This window comes from Caretta caretta, chromosome 4, assembly GCF_965140235.1.
Source record: "Caretta caretta isolate rCarCar2 chromosome 4, rCarCar1.hap1, whole genome shotgun sequence".
NCBI lineage: Eukaryota > Metazoa > Chordata > Testudines > Cheloniidae > Caretta > Caretta caretta.
In genome coordinates, this window is record NC_134209.1 from 34,761,369 (window position 1) to 34,778,861 (window position 17,493).

At 41.3% G+C, this 17,493-nt stretch overlaps 1 protein-coding gene and 1 non-coding gene across 23 annotated transcripts in view; both read left to right on the forward strand.

The window, feature by feature from the left end:
- Nucleotides 1-17,493, forward strand: part of PDLIM5 (PDZ and LIM domain 5) — a 183,172-nt gene that overhangs the window by 51,412 nt on the left and 114,267 nt on the right. For all 22 annotated transcript variants that reach the window (XM_048847041.2, XM_048847038.2, XM_048847045.2 and 19 more), the window contains one exon: nt 3,378-3,529. In XM_048847041.2, the coding sequence (XP_048702998.2) occupies nt 3,378-3,529 (152 nt within the window). The remainder of the gene's footprint in view (nt 1-3,377; nt 3,530-17,493) is intronic.
- LOC125636307 (U6 spliceosomal RNA) lies at nt 5,707-5,809 on the forward strand. Its single transcript, XR_007356545.1, has one exon. It is a non-coding gene; the product is annotated as a U6 spliceosomal RNA (small nuclear RNA).

Below are 17,493 nucleotides of genomic sequence, written 5' to 3' on the forward strand. Positions count from 1 at the left end.
TCCACACTCCTGAGAGACCTAGTTATACCGACCTTCACCTCCCATGTAGACCGTGCTATTTCAGTGGGAGAGCTTCTCCCGCCTGTGTAGTTACTGCCTCTTGTGGAGGTGGAGTTAAGCCAATGGGGATCTCTCTCCTGTCGCCTTAGGGCATCTTCACCAGATGCGGCACAGTTGCACTGATGTAAATTTGTAGTGGAGACCTACCCTTAAAAGTAGGAGTAATGGTAGAAATTGTGAGCAATGGAAACTTTAGGCTGAATATTGTGTATTGGGGGACGGGGGTGGGGGGCAGAGGGTGTTAGACTGTGGCATAGTTTTCTAGGAAAAGGAGTAAAATTCATTACACAAGTCATTTGAAACTAGACTGGGCAAAATATTCAAGAATATACTATAGGGAACAATCCCACATTGACAGGGAGGATGGAAACGATAACAGGTATTTTCCATCTCTATTTTCTATTTTGCTTTTTTGTCTTCTCAATAACTTCCAATTACATATTTCAGTCTCTAATTCACTTGTTATTTCATGAATGCTGCCTGTCTGTCCTTATCTATTTGAAGGAGGAGACATTGGCCTGATTCTGATCACACTGGTGGACAATAAATGATTACATTATTAACTAACCCTTTTTTACTGATTAATCGGTAAAAATCATTGAGGCAAATCTGATCCACTGCCACTGATATATACACTTTATCTAGAAAGAGTCATCTATCTAGGAAAATGTTTTTTTTAAAACACACAATACGGAGATGACGAGAGACTTTTCTCTTGCAAATTTAGCATATTGCATGTTGCAAAATGAATAGGGTACCCGATAGTCTATATAAACTTTAAGAAAGCAAAACAAACGTTTAGCTTCTGTTGTGATGGTTTTGATTTGTTGGTTTAAAAAAAACTGTACTGAAGACATTTTCTGTAATGTTACTTATGAAGTTGGTCCCAAATCAAGAACTAGTTTTTGTTAAATCTGGACTTAGAAAACATTTTAGAGCAATATTCTTACTTCTGGGAAAATTGGCATTATGTTGGATTTAAAAAAAATCGCCTCCCTCTTTAAATACTTGTTTTAGTCTTTTAGGAATCAAACAGTAGCTAAATCTGAAATTTGATGCACGATTTTGCTGTACATGTTAGAAAGTTCTCTGAACACCCCTGTTTGGCAAAGACTAGATCTTTCCTGCAAGCCATGAAGTTAGTCTCTGTTGAGGGGCCAAAGAAAGATTTGCTGATGGGGGGCTGGTGTCAGCAATGATTGGCCTCAGCAGCTGATGGATCTCTCTCTCTCTCCAGTCCTAGATTAAATGACCTATCCAGACTATATGTGGTGTTCTAAGTCTAAGTGGTGGGACATTTTCACTTTTTTCTGTTTCAGATCCTTTCTGCAGTTTGTGATCAGTATGCTTTTTATTAAACGTAATATGGAATGGGAAATATAACTTGGTTTAACAGCTGCAATTCAGAGTTGGTGGAAACGTGCTCTGTATTGTAAATACAGCACTGAAACTAGTAACCCAAGGTTTCAGAGAGAGATTTATGGAAGTACCTAGCTTGATCTGTTGTTTCAATTCCACATACTCTTTCTTCTATGCATTTACATATGGCGTGGGTGCGATTGCACTTATAAAAGCAATGCTTTTAAAACAAAACGAAACAAAAACATTACACGGCTTGGGTTAGGGTTTCCTTCCTCCTAAGGTCTTCGAGTTTCTTGCATTGTTTTCCGTTTCCCTTGCTGATCAGCTCTATTGTATAGCTGATAATTAGTCTTCTGTCATGTAACTATAAATTAGGTACGTTCTGGTTTGACTCTGTATTTAGGGTTGAGAGCTGTACATATTATATACAGCTATAGCCTTTCAAAATCTACAAATGAAAAGTGCTATACAAAATGTAAGAATTATGTATCTCTATTAATGAGATCAGACCTGGCCAAACATTCACAGGTGTGTCTCAATCTCCCTCCTCCCGCAAAAAGTCATCATTTGTAATGGGCACATCTAGGGAAGTAAGACTCCTCTCTGTCACACCCTGTTTGAGGCTGGGGATTAGTAATGCTTTTCAGCAGGTTTTGGGCGAGGAGCTAGAGCTTGTCAATGCTGGCTAGGATGGGCAGGAAGCTGTACGTACTTTTGTCTGGTTAGTGTATAACTTGTGTAGTCATACTTGTCTTCACACATAATGGGCTCTTGAGCCAATATTTTACCGTAACTTGGTTTCTTACTGTACGATGCAGTGAGTGGAGGAGTGTGAGCAAAAGGTTTGTCGACACAGCGATTTCTTGACGAATTACAGCTCCCCTTTTGACGATTGATGCAAAATTTGTTTCTGTACAAATAGCAATTCAGCTGCATATAATAATTTCAAAACTTTGTTGGAACAAGCAGGTTTTCTTTATCCCTTGTCTGCTTCCCCCCCATCTGTCGCCACTCAATATTCTATCTTTCACTCTCCATGTTTCCTTTTAGTTTGAATTGAGGAAAAAAACAGTTGTGCTGGCCTGCAATTTTTTGAGATCGTTGAGTCCAAATCTGATTCAATGGCACATCTCCCTTAATCCCTCCATCAACAAAACGGTTTGGTACCATGGTACAAGCACACACTGTGTACATCTTTTTAAAAAAGGCTTTCAGTGTATATTTTAAGTGCTGTTGGTATGGCAGTACTTCTAACACCAGACATCTTGGTATTTAAGAGACTGGCTTTCTTGACCCATTGCAGGTGTCAAACCTGACAATTTTCACATATTTTTAAAAATTTAATTTCCTGAGGGATTTCCCTTTTTGAAAGAGCTGTGTATTGTTTTTATGAATCAGGCAGAGTCTGGAGTGTCAACACAGAATTTTTTTAAGATGCAAGTAATTGTCGTCTTCTACAGTATGCTACCTCTTTTTAAATGATCTCTCAAGGTCTACAGATTGAGGACTCTCAAACATAGACCGCTTCTTGATAGCGGTTGTTTGGTGGGCAGCTCTTCTGTCAGTCACAGATATGTACCTCACTTGCCCTCCCCTTTGGATTCTGAAATGGAAGTTGCTCCCTGATTTCTAAGCATGGGTGTCTTCAAGTCCTAAATTCCTTTCTCTGTGAAACAGATTTCTCTAGGTGTGCCAGACAGTGGTAAATATGACAATAGTCCCCTTTATTATTTGATCATAAAGACAGAATTCAGTTATATAATAAATAACCTTATACGGAGAGGTGGTGCTCTCCTGTAAGAGGTGTGTGCCTATATCATCTATGTTATGTGTGTGTTTATGAATAAAAAATGTAGGTAGCTATGCATATAACTGTGTGTGTCCTTTATATTCAAAGAATGCTAACATGACCCATAGAAGAATGCTACTTACTCATTGCATTTGTGACATTGCAGTTAAGCGATGGTGGCAAGGCAGCTAGAGCCCAGGTGGGGATAGGTGATGTGGTTCTCACCATTGATGGGACAAGTACAGACGGGATGACTCATCTGGAAGCACAAAACAAGATCAAGGCCTGTACAGGCAACTTGAACATGAATCTGCAAAGGTAAGATTTTTTTTCTTTCATATCTGCTGCTTTAAGAAGGAACACCTCTAAATCATTTAGCTAAATACGTGCATTTGCTGACTATAATTGAAGGATAATGGTATTGTAGGCCTAGATGTATTCATTGAATCTAGCAAATGGTTAGATACAAATGTGAGCAGATGGCTGCATTTCCTCACCTGCGGTCGGACATACAGTAGAACTTCAGAGTTATGAACTGACTGCTCAACCACACACCTCATCTGGAACCAGAAGTACACAATCAGCAGCAGTAGACATCCCGTCCTCTCCTCCACCTCCCCAAAAAAAGAAAAAAAGAAAAAAACAAAAACCAAACACAGTACAGTACTGTGTTTAAATATAAACTACAAAAAAAAAAAGGGAAAGTTTGAAAAAAAGACAAGGTAAGCAAATTGTTTCTATGCTTCTTTCATTTAAATTAAGATGCTTTAAAGCAGTCTTTTTCTTCTGCATAGTAAAGTTTCAAAGCTATAGGAAATGAGTGTTCAACTGTAAACTTTTGAAAGCACAGCCATAAAGTTTTGTTCAGAGTTGCAAACATTTCAGAATTATGAACAACCTCCGTTGCTGGGGAGTTCATAACGCTGACGTTCTATTGTAGTTGCCACTGTGTTAAGCCGAACCTCTCTCCCTTCTTGGAGCTTTGGTTTTGTTCATAATATCTAACTGTATGGGATATGAGCTGAACTTTTGTTTTCCCAGGCTTGCCTGCTCCTGCAGCTCCTCCTTCTGACTGTTCGGCCCACATCCTAGATTTTCTTTTTCTCCAGTCTCTTCTTCCTCCCTTATGTCTGGCTGGAAGAAAAAGCTGCTTGTTTCAGCAGTTCTGTTTACAGTTAGCTTTCCCCCTAAAACTCCACTGGTGCTAGCAGCAACAGTGAGACCAATGTGTCTCCTAGAAGTCCTGCTGTGAGTGGCGTTAGATGCAACAGTCGTTAAAACGCTAGAGGGCAGCCAACACTATTGGACCCACAATTATTAGCACTAGTGAAGAATTTTAGGGGGGGAAGAAAAGTGTAGAGAACGCCTTTGAGTCAGCAGAACATTTTCCAGCTTGATCAGCATCTGCAAATGATGTTTCAGGCAAACAGTGCCAGCCTGTTACAGATGGTTTCTCAGATGTTTGCAATCTTATGTTTATATTGTGAGTCTACACCAATGAGCATTCAAGTAAAAAGCTTTCTGAACAAACTGCAGTTGGAAGGCCGATAATCCTGTGCAGTAATGTAATCTTTTAAAAAGATAAAGCCTTTTTAAAGGAAATAGTCCAGTCTTGCTCTTTTAAACAAGTACTCAGGGCAGGCTATGAAGAAGTGACAGCTGATAAAACAATGTTATTCATGTTGGATCTGAAGCTGTTTTGCTTGAGAAGTTGATGGCCAGGGCAAATAGTAAGAACAAGGGGTAAAATAAAGATAACCAGAGACTATATAAGTGGATTTGGGGACGAATACTCACTGGTTTATATTTCTTGGATTATAAACTTAATTTCAGTTGAAGGAGAAGGTTTTTCTTGAGGGAAAGCTCAGGACTCTAACAGAGTCTGGATCCCTTTCCAGAAATTTTGCAGGAGTAGCAAAAGAATAGGGGGTCATATCACACAGAATTTTTATGATTTTATCAGTACATATTGTTTCTCTTTGAAAGTCTCCATTAGGAGTCCTGAACTCTTACATCATTCTGATGCATCAGGTAGAAGCAGTAGTCAGATTGTGTCAAAGATTCTGATGCTTTTAGGACGCTGCGATGCTTTCTCTCCTGTTTTTCTCATAGTTCCTGTTTTGCATCTCTGCTAGTCAGTCCCTGAAACCTATTCCTACTCTGTCATTCCTGGAATAAGCTGTGTTTCAAAGCATATCAGCAAGTAAACTGAGGAAAAGAGGACAGTACTCTGAACTATGAAGTGAAGTTCTCAGAAGCCATCCATTAATGATGTATCCAAGGAGTAGACAGAGGCAGTACTGGTGACACAGAAGTCTCCCAAAATGTTTCTCTATTCCTAAATGTCTATGGTATTGCTGCAATCACTGATAATCAGCCTGGATTCACTAATTCAGTGGACTTTCTGGAAGCTAAAGCTCAGGCTAGCCTCTCCACTCCTAAGATAAGGAGGCCTAAGGGAATTCCCAAAACTATAGCTACTGTTCTGACTTTCAGGGTCATCCTGTCACATATACCAAAATTGGAATGATACAGAAAAGATTAGCATGGCCGCTGCGCAAGGATGACATGCAAATTAGTGAAGTGTTCCATAACTGGCATCAAACTCTGTTTTGCACCAGGGGAGGTTTCTTGCCTATGCCACTGATGCTTTGGCTTGCATTTCATAAGAACATAAGAACGGCCAAACTGGGTCAGACCAAAGGTCCATCTGGCCCAGTATCCTGTCTTCCGACAGTGGCCAATGCCAGGTGCCCCAGAGGGAATGAACAGAAGAGGTGATCATCAAGTGGTCTATCCCGTCGCCTATTCATAGCTTCTGGCAAACAGAGAGTAGGGGTACCATCCCTGCCCATCCTGGCTACTAGCCATTGATGGACCTATTCTCCATGAATTTATCTAGTTCGCGTATTCTGAGATTAACGATAGCTGGGTTGTCTGTTGATGCAGGTTGATATAATCCTTCTAAATTTTAAAATAATTGAAGTTGGGAATCCTTCCCAAGATGAAACTGCTTGTACTCGAGATATTTCATGAGGAGATAATTTACTGTCTGTGTAATCCACCCAACAAAGTGGAATGTCTTCTTTGGGGCTGGCAATCTTCAAAAGTTACATTGGTCCTGGTGTTGCCATTTTTAATTTGAATGCCAAAATATTGGGCAACTCTCAAAAACCCAGACTCAGTTCCTGCTCTTAAGAGTTTATAATTTTAAATTTCCAAATCTGCACGGAGAATTGATAGATCCCTGAGCCCGTGTGGAGTCCCATTTGAAGTAATTGGGGCTCTACTTGGATGCAGGGGTGTGGTTCTTAGTGCAGGGTTGGCGTCTGTATGTTATTAAACAATGAGGTAAGGTGTATAAACGGAGCAGAGAGGGGGGAGAGAGACTAAAACATTACAGTAAGCTAGCATGGTAACTCCTAAAATACATCACTAGTGCTGTTAACATTTTTCCACACCCTCATTCCTCATAGGCAAGATGGAAGATGTAAGATTTTTTTTGTGTGTGGGTTGACTCAGGGGAGAGAGGTTAGGAGGAATTGAATGACGCAAGGGAGGTGGCTTGCCCAACTGATAGGGAAGGGCATTTTATGGATGGTGGTTCATTGCTCCTTTTTAATGCTGTTGAAATCACGGTGGCTTTGTGATATGCAGAAAGGGATGTCAGGCAAAGGAGATATTCTAGTAAATAAAGTATGAAACTTGATGCTTTTTTATAAAATACTGTTTCCGTTTATTACTGTTGTCAGAAATGCTTCTGCTGCTGTTTGACTACCATAACAAAACTTTGAGTTGTCATTGCAATTGTGTGGTGCATGTTTCTACGGTTAGACATACTTAAATGAAAAATCAAGTCCTTTTTTCTGTTGAACTGTAGACCTGGTACTGCACTGTGATAGACCCAGGCCAGTTGGGTACAACAGAGTAGCCCTATTGGGATCCGGGAAGTGGGCGGGCAACGCTCGCCCACTGCTAAAGGATCTCCCCCCAGCCTAAGAGGGGGATCCACAGGACCTGGACACCAAATGATTACGGGGGACAACTAATGAAATAACAGGGACAGGAGTGTGTTCAAAGGCACTGCTCCTGAAAGGCGTCAAGGGAGTCAGTGGACGCCGCCCAGAGGAACTCTGCCTGGTGCAGCAGAGTAGCAGAAGGCAGATATACTGGCCCCTGGATTAGCAGTTTTCTTTTCCCTGACTGACCAGAACAGGGGCTGCTTAAGGCTAATGAGAACACCTGACTCCAATTAACCTGCAAAGAGTCAGGTGAGGCCATTAAGTTAATGTGAACGCCTGACTCTAATTAAGGCCCTTCTGATACTATAAAAGGACTCACTTTAGTCAGGCTGAGGTGAGCCAGAGGAGAGGAAGTGCGGCTGAAGGGCTGGGTAATGAAGACACTCTCAAGCCACTGGTAAGGGAGCCCTAAGGTAAGGGTGAAGAAGAGAGAAGTGGGAGAGCTGTGGGGAAGTGGCCCAGGGAAATGTAGCAACTCTGGCAGTGAAAGGTGGGCTGCCAACAGCTGCTGCCGTTAGGGTCCCTGGGTCGGAACCCGTAGTAGAGGGCGGGCGCGGGTTCCCCCAACTCACCACTGCAGAAACACCTCCTGGGAGGGGAGGATTAGCCTCCTGTCCTGACAGGGGCCTAAACTATTATGGAAGAAGCCCGTAGGAACAACAGAGACTGTGGGAGTTCTCACCAACCTCCTTGCTGGCTTATGATGAAAGGGGCTCAGTAGACTGTAACCCTGGCCCTAGAGAGAGAAGGGCTACATGGAGGGTCTCAGTGAGCCTCTGAGGCTAGCATAAACTGCCTGGAAGCACGAGACCCATGGGGACAAGGCCGGAGCTCTGCCACAGCACATAAATTATGAAATTTAATGTAATATGTGTATTAAGCACTCTCCATGTGTGAGACGCTATCTGTGCGGACAGGAAGACAGAGTTCATGTCCAGAGAACGTGTAAGGCCTTGTCCTGCGTTGGGATCTGCTAGCATGGACTCTGAAGTCAATGGGACTGGGGTCCGTGACGGTGTGAGGAGGCCTTAGGAAAATGCAATCTTCAAATACAGGTTATTAATGTGTCTCTCTCATTTGGACTTTCTTCAAGTCTTAACAACTTATTATTTAATGCTTACTTTCAATGCACAGTTAGTGTTCATTATGTTCTGTGGAAAACCAGTTCAATTGGCAATTTGCATTCAAATGTTTGCAGAAGAGTATGCCTCTTTCGGGAAAATAAATTACTTTATTTTTCAGAATAAAATAATACCATATATTGGTCAAATGTGTAATTGGTTGCTATCCTGGGAAGGAATCAGAATTACAAGTATCACAGTTAAAAAGGGATCCTTTCCTGGGGGCTTCCGAAGTACAGCTGTATAAATTCATACTTGCCAGATGTGCAGAGTAGTACGTCTCTAATAATATTAAAAGTATTTTCAGGTACATAATTTTTTTTGTGTATTAAAAGGCATGTCGCATAAGGGCATATTTCCAGCATTCTTCATTAGGAACTATAATTTTGTTTTTGCTGATTCGTCATGTAGGAAGTGGCTGAGATAACGGGCTTTTGTAAAATTTGCAGTTCGGTTCCTCAGATCCTTTCTTTTGTAAAAGTGAAATGCCTTTTGTAAGTTCTGAAAACATCCTTTTATGGGATGAGTCCTTTCCTCACCATCTTCTCAAAGACTTTGTAGCTCTTTTGCTCCCCGATATTTTATTTTTCAGTCAAAGTACTTTCTTGGTTCCCATGAAGACGGGTAGAAAGCAGATGCTGGCTTTTTTAATGTATTTCAAGCTTGAGTAAATAATTATGTAAGCTATGGAAGTGAAGCTAGTCAGAATTTCTATTTTAAACGTGTTTGGGGGGGAATATTTCTACAAAATCCTTTCTCCGTGTTTTTACGGTTCTCAAAAATCAGAAGGGTAAAAAACTTGGATATTACCGTTACATGAGGTCATATCAGTCACATTTCTGGAAAAAAATTGTTATTCCATTACTATTAATAGAAGCACACAGGCATTGAGAAGAGACTGTAGAGTACTCTGTGGTCCAGTAAGGTTTAGTGTTCTGAAGTAGCAAGTATCCACCAATGCTGCACACCAAAAAAGTCTCTGCAGTTTTACAATTTTATCTTGATCAGATGCTGAAGTGACTTTTCGGATGAGTTTCCTTTAACTATAAAATAGTGCTTAAGGATGGAATTTTCAAAAATACTCCTTTTGGCTTCAGTGCGAGTACAGTTAGTCCACCGTTGAGCACTTGTGAAAATCCCACATTAACTCCCAAGAATGGTTATCTTGATGTGTGTTCTGGTTCTGTTGGAGGGAGAAACTGATTCCATACACAAAGATTAAGGTACCATTTGTAAAAACCAAACTTCTTTTATATAAGTCCTGCCTGCTGAGTCCCTGATCTTATAAACACTTATGCATGTGAATAGTCCTGTTGAAAATATTTCCAGTCAAGAAAATATCCAGAATTTTGAAGTGGTGTCCCTCCTCCCAATGTGTTTTGTATGTGTGATTTTTCCAGAATCTGCATAATGGCTCATTGTCTAAGCGAACAAGATGAGTTCAGTTTTGTATGGCTTTTTGTTTGTTTCACTTGAAGAGCCAGAAGCAGGCTGTGTGGTGGTTTGCCTTTGCTTTGAGCACAGTTCATCTGTAAGCTCCTTTTAGCAGCTCCCTCACTGGTTCATACAAAATGAATGCCAGGACAGTCTGATTTTAGAGGTTCTGAGCATCCACAGCTTCCATTGGTGAGGCCCAGTTATTATTGATCCCGATTGTCTTTTTAACCCATGTTCCCCTGTGTCAAGTCTGTACTTAGAATGTCAGCTCCTCGGGACAGGCATGGTGTCCGATAGCTCTACGATGAGGTACCTACCTTACTTTTGAGTGAGTTAAACTATTAAAGTAACTTTTAATGATAAAACTTAGTTTTAACTATGTGCTGCTCTCATGGTGAGGCTGGAACCTTGTTCTGACTGGATGCTTCTGAGTCTTGTGCTCTCAGATTGGTAGTTACATAAATCCGGATTTGCCCTGGAAGACGTGGCTCCAATGTCGCCAGTCTCAAGTATTGAGAAATCATGAATAAGGCTTCAGAAAGTCACGATTTTTTTTAAATCCATCTTTATATTTGCTTTCTGGTTTCTGAGCCTTTATTGTGCACTTGCTTCATGTTTTCAAGCCTTTTTCTCCACAACCCAGCAAAACTAGAATTTTCATTTTTGTTGTTTTTTTTTAAAGAAAAAAGATTTTTCTCAAGAGGTTGGAGCAGTTGGAGTTTTAAGGTATCACATGCCTCATGATAAAACTGGAAATTGACAGTACTAGGACTTTTTCCTAGTGGACTCCTCTTTTTTGATATTTTCAGATTCTTTATGTAACCAAGTCACAGCAAGAGGACATTATCCTTATCCTGCTACGCCTAAGAAAAAGGCCTATTGTTACAGCGTCTTTGGCACCAGCAGTCACAGCTAAAATGGCTTCTCCATCTGACCAGTGCAATGATTTGAACCGTGATAAATAAGGAAACCATTCCCATTCCAACTCATTTCAGATAGGGTTCTTTGCTGCTGAGTTAAGACCTTATCAGTACTCTGAATTTGTTGTCGTTTGTCCCATTGTGCTAGGCAAATGCACAATAAGAGACATTTCTTGCCCAGAAAAGTTTACAATCTAAATTAATGATATAGAGAAGGGCTGGGAGAAATAAAGTGATATCCCCAATTTACAGATGGGGAACTGAGGCCCAGCGAGACTAAATGACTTGTCTAAGGCTGCACAAGATTATCTGCTCTTTGTCCCCTATTGCTTCTCTGGTAGTCTCTCTGTTTTTGGTTTTTGTTTGTTTTTTCATACAACAGTATGTTGGGAAGCTGAAGTCTTACGTTTCTAAAGTGTTCTAAAGCTACCCTGTCGTAGAAGGGTGTGAAAACACGCTTAACAGCTGAGTAATACTGAAAGGTTGAGCAAATTTTAATAAGCAACGTGAACGAACATATGAACATATGAAGCTATTGAACAGACTGAAACTATTAACAATATGCATTTCACAGTAGATGATGGTTAAACCTCCTACTGTCAGGTTTGAGTTTTAGGCTGCTGTGTAGGGATTTTTTTCTCCCATGAGCTGCATAAGGGTAATATTTAAAGAAACTTATGATGAGAGGTACTCTTGCTTTTGTCCAGCTTTGGTTTACTTTGGTCCTCTTCCCTTCCCATACATAGGAATTCTTTCTTTAGTTTTAATGACTGTTAAAGTTTATAAAAATTGTTGTGCTTGTGTACATACTTACCTATAGAAAATAAGAGACCGTCCAACTTTGTTTCAGACAACAATTCAGTTTTGAGCATCATCTGCAAGTTGTCTGGGGTTTTTTTGTTTTGTGTTAGTTTGACTGTGCATAGCTAATATCTTCTCTGCCAGCCTTTCCTGGAATCCACCTTTCATTATAATACTTAATACTTTGCACTTGTAGCCCTATTCATCCAAAGACTTAAAAGCTCTTCATAAACATTAATTAATTAGATAATACTTCTTGCTTCAAAAGAGATTTTTCTTTGCAGTGAAGGTTAAGCAGAGGAACAGAGATATTAAAGGATTTGTTGTAGGTCACACAGCACGTTGCTGGCAGTCCCAGGAAAGAATCTAGAGGTTCCAATTGGCAGTCTTGTGAATCTCTCCCTCGGTCACTAGTATCCTGATCTAAATCCAGTATCCAACATCGTTCCTTTGAATGAAGTGGAAGGATGTTGGATATTGGATTAAGCCCCGAGTGTCAGGGCTAATGCTGTAAAATGAATTAACTGAAGAATAGAATTGCTGAAGACTTCTTATAAAATTTAAACATTGCCATTGTGCGTTGAGGATGATGACTTTATTATAACTAGAACTGGCAGCACTGCCTGTTTTACTTTAAGCGTTCAGGGTGAAATTTTCCATGCTGAGTGTCTGCCACAGGCTTTTATGGAATGTTTCAACAAAAACAGTTGAGCCATTTCTGAAAATAAGGTTTAGGAGAAAAAGTTTTGCCAATGTTAACTTCTTGTATTTAATTGGGAAGCTTTAGTTCTTCTGTATTTTGGAGCAGGAACCTGAAATTAAAGAATGCTTTTGCTATCCCTCTGAAAATCCTCCCAGATTTGGCCAAGTTGTAAATCTCTGAAAATCACCATTTGCACGTGTTCATTAGGGGTTTGTCCCCAAAATTTTCCAAAGACTGTCCATACAGAGTATGCTCTAGAGAGTCCAGGGCTTAGGTGCTGAGCTGGACTTTTCCTGAAATTGCTTCTGCTGGTTTCTGGGTGACACTATGGTGCTAGGCACCAGAAATTGGAGCAGAGAGGCTATCTTTTTTTGTATGCTCCATGTTCTGTCTGCCAGACCCCATGACAAGGGGGAAGCTACCTGACTTGGTTGCTGAGAGGTTAGGTGCATTAGTAGGGGATGGGTACAGGAATGGAGTGGGACACGCTGGGGATGTGTCGGGGGACATGGGGACAAGATCAGTCCGGGGTAGGTCAGTCTGGGGTATTGGTCGAGGGACATCTACATAGAACCCATCACCAAATATCGGCAATACCAGGAGGGATGAGCTGGAGTGCCAATGAGAAGCACAGTCAGGAAAGTAACTAATACTTTCCTCATAGATTGTATTTTCTAAATGGACAGCCAACCTAATTCTCAATTACTGAGGGACAATCTCCACTCATTGATATATTTTGCTTTCCACAACCCAACCTCTGTACAACTTTACACAAGTGATGTACCCAAGTATTCATATTCTAATATGTAAACTGTATTGTTAAATCTATTCATCTAAATTTGGGTTATTGCTGATTATATACTCTATGTATCCTATGACTTTTAAAAAAAATTTTGTATTTGTGGAGAATCTAAGCACTATACCCCGATGTGCAGACACTCCTTTCCCAACCTATTTATTATAGAATATTTTTTAACTTTAGCTTTAATAAAAATTTTAAATCTGTATGTTGATTGCAAAATAGCTTTTAGTTTGCCTCCTGCATATTGCAGAAGAATCTAAGGGCAAGTCTACACGTAAAATGCTGCATTGGAATGAAGATGCTCTAAACTGATGAGCGAGCTCTCCCATCAGTTTAGTTAATCCACCTCTACGAGAGGTAGGTATGTTGGCGGGAGAGGTTCTCCTGTTGACTTAGCAATGTCTACACAGGGGGTTAGGTTGGTATTACTGTGGTCACTCAGAATCATAGAATATCAGGGTTGGAAGGGACCTCAGGAGGTCATCTAGTCCAACCCCCCGCTCAAAGCAGGACCAATCCCCAACTAAATCTCAGGTGTGGATTTGTCACATCCCTATGACGTAATTATATAAGTCTGTAGCATAAACCAGACCTCAGCCACAGAAACATCTTTCCACATAATGCCTATGTGAACTATACTCATTAAGCTATTGCATGAGTTGTGTACATGCATTTCCAGTTTTGGTGGAAGAGAGCTGTCAGCACGTGTGAAAGCAAAAGTCTTGAAAAGTAGCTTCTAGGCTTTTTCTTTAGTTTGCTCTTACCAGTCTTGCTGTCTTAAACTTCCTCCTTTTCCAAGCATAGATTGCTATGGTTTAAAAGGACAAGCAAAGTCCTTGACTGTCATGTGACTGAAGAAGAATATTTCTTTTTTTATCGAGGTACTGCGGCACAGATCGATAGCTGATTTGATAAACCTCAGGATCATGCCTGTACATTTCTTATACGAACCAGACTTATTTTCCTGTCCCAGTGGATTTTCTAAAGTCCACAGGCCTTTGTGTTTTCTTTATTCAGTATAACCCAAGAACTTGAATTTTCTTATATTTTATCTATCATATTCTGCCTAGTTTTAAAGTTAAGTTATCTGGGATAAAACACTAGTTACGAGGATACAAGGCTAACTAAAAAGCTGAAGGATTTTTGTGTTTTTGTTTTTTGTTTTTTTTCATGCTAAAGTGTCCTAGTGCATGAGTTTATGCACGTTTCCCCTGAGGTGCAATCTGATGTTAGTGCCATTTAGTTCAACAGCCAAATGGGTTTTGCTGACAATGCTGTGACTTAGAAAGTCTGATCAGCAAATTTAAATAAATGGGAGGGCACAGTTCTTGCTTCCAGCTGGGATTAAACTGTTTTTTGTGGCAAACAGTGTTTGCTTCGTACTAACTAGCAATTTGAAAAACCACAAGACATGCTGCAGCTAAGTGAACTTGACAAACCAAAGGCTTGCAGTTAGGTTCAAAAGGAGACTTGGTAGGGTAAAAATGAAAGGGGTGGGACATGGGCGGAGGAGTTGAAATGACAGGTCAGCAGTTTGATGGGATACTTCTGCGTGTCTGCCAAACAATAAGTGGGAATGAGGAAAGTGGTACCAGCTCATGAAATGTCAAATTGTGTTATGAAATGTCCAGGGTACTGCATTAATCTTTAGAGACACAAAAGATGTAGAGTAGGGATGCCCAAACTGTTGCATGGGAGCTTGATGTTCCATCAATTGACTTCACAACTTCTTTTAATAAGAAGGTGGTATGTGAACTAATAACGTTTGGGAACCACTGATATAGAGTATAAAAGTATATAGAAGATAACTGTGCTGGAGGCTGAGTTAAACTGAATAAAAAGGAGAAAGAGAATGTGAGTATATGGAAAGCACTGAGTACCACCAACTGTGAGAAGAATGTTAACAGAACTGTAAAACTTTTCATCCAATTTCTAAATTAATGTACACAGTTAACTTTACTGTACTTAGGAATATATTATGTTTTCATCTAGCTGTTTCAGTGACTGATGGTAGTGGGGCTGTAAAAATACCAGACTGGTTGTACGGGGTAAAAGAAAGAATGAGTGAATGAAAGGAACAAGTCTTGAATCATTCATCTTTTTGATGAATCTCTGGAGATTTAAAAAGGAAGTCTAAAGAGTGATTTTAGAAAAATCCAAGTCTCCGTAATTTAGACAAGTTTATGGTTTTGCTTCTAAGGGTTCCTCACACATACACTATTCTGATAGGATAGTCGTCACTGATTAGAAATAATTTTGGACAGAGTTAAATCCGTATATGTTAGTTGTATTTACTTGGAAAAAAACACTTCTCAAATTTAGAACCAGTTGTGCATGGCATGCCATAGGAGCAGTGCTTTCATTTCTCTGGTTTAAAGAACTTGTCCTCCTCAGGTAGATAAATGGGATGCAGAAGTTGCCTGGAGTAGTATGTGTTTGTCCAATACAGTGAATGCTTTTAGTCCTATTCATTTGATACTGCAGCTGTTAACTATTTAGTGTATTTAGTTTTGATGAATGCATGGTTATCGCTATGTGTAGTTTCAAACTTGACGCTACAAGTGAAAACAGACAAGCCATGTTAAAGTAACTAAGAATCCAGCAGCCTGTGAATATACATATATTGTATGTTGTGTTGTCTGTACTGGCTTGTCCTTGAATGAAATTCTGTTCTAGATTTGTGCCCTGATATTCAGGGCACAGCCTTTGCTAACTGAGATCACTTCTCCATGTGCAACCATGACCTCCCATGACAGTCACACTTCACTGGAGGAATAAAATTGTCCATGGGGAAGAGTTGAGAACACAAAAGACAGAACTTTCACAAGAGCTGGACATAGACAAAGGATGTTATTCTCTCAAGAGATGGATGATCATGGAACTGGCGACTAGTGGGGAGGGGGACACAAAAGGGGCACCAGCCAAAGGAGGGGCACGTGGCCTTCCCGCTTAACTCCTGTTTGCCCCAGCCCGGGGCCCCCACGCTCTCCCCTAAGAGTGGGAGACTGTAGCAGCCAGGCAGCATAGCCAGTAGAGGAGGCGTTCTGGCCCTGCCTCTTCTCTTCCAGATGCTGGCCTTTCTTCTCTCCCACACCCAATATGTTTGAGGAAGGTCATGTGACACCCCCCCCCCCCCCGCCCCAGTCACCATTCCTCAATACACACAAACAAAACTGTAAACTCAACAAGCTGTTTTTTCAGAACCCGAGGCGGAAGAAAGAGTTCCTTTTTTGTACGTGTGTGGAGGGGTGCTCGGATGTTACCCTAAGGCAGGGATGGGCAAACTTTTTGGCTCAAGGGCCACATCTGGGTATGGAAATTGTATGGCAGGCCATGAACGCTCATGAAATTGGGGTTGGGGTGCAGGAGCGGGTGAGGGCTCTGGAGTGGGGCTGGAGATGAGGAGTTTGGGGTGTAGGAAGGTGCTCTGGGCTGGCACTGAGGGGTTCAGAGTGCAGGAGGGGGATCAAGGCTGGGGCAGAGGGTTGGTTACAGGGGAGCCTCGGGGTGCAGGCTCCGGGTGGCTCTTATCTCAAGCACCTCCCAGAAGCAGGTGCCATGTCCCCACTCTGGCTCCTACATGGAGCCATGTCCAGACAGCTGTGCATGCTGCCCTGTTCGCAGGCACCGCCCCTGCATCTCCCGTTGGCCGCAGTGCAGAGTGGAGAGCGGAGACCCATGGCTGCCCCTACACATAGGAGCTGTAGTGGGGACCATGCCGCTGCTTCTGGGAGCCACGTGGAGTGGCTCCCTGGGTAGAGAGCTGGAGCGGGACAAGCCCCAGAAGACCCTGATCCCCAGTGGGAGCTCAAGGGCTGGCTTAAAACGGCTGGCGGGCCGGATTCAGCCCGCGGGCCATAGGTTGCCCACCCCTGCCCTGAGGGGTGTCATGTAAGCAGCTAGACGAGAACTGAAGAACAGTAGTGTAGTATTGCTAGTCGAAAACTAATGAGAGCTTGTGAGAAAATTAGTGCTAGCCTTCAATACTAATTTTAGGATAATTATTTGAATAGTTCACTTAAAGGTCTGTCTACCCTAGAAGCGTGGTGAAGCACCAAGTTAATATAGTTGTACTCCAACCTTCTTTTAAAATGTTGTTTGCTCTGTAGACAGGAATCAAACATGTTATAACTAATTTCTAATATATTATGCCAAACAGGGAACCTCCGCGAAATTGGGACAGATCCTCAGCTGATCTGAAGTGGCATACTCCACTAACTTCAGTGGAGCGCCACTGACTTACCCCACTTGAGGATCAGGCCCTACTGTATTCTAAGTGCAGGGTGAGAACTAAAAAAAGGAATGTTAATGATAAGCTTCTTTTTAGTTGAAATAACTTTCTGCAAATTCAAATGACTTTCAGCTGTGTTTCAGAATTCTAAAAAGCTGAGTTGGGATAATATCATTGTGGACTGTGGGGAATCATCTGATGTACTCCACATGGATATATTTATTTCTTATGGAAAGAGCCAACTT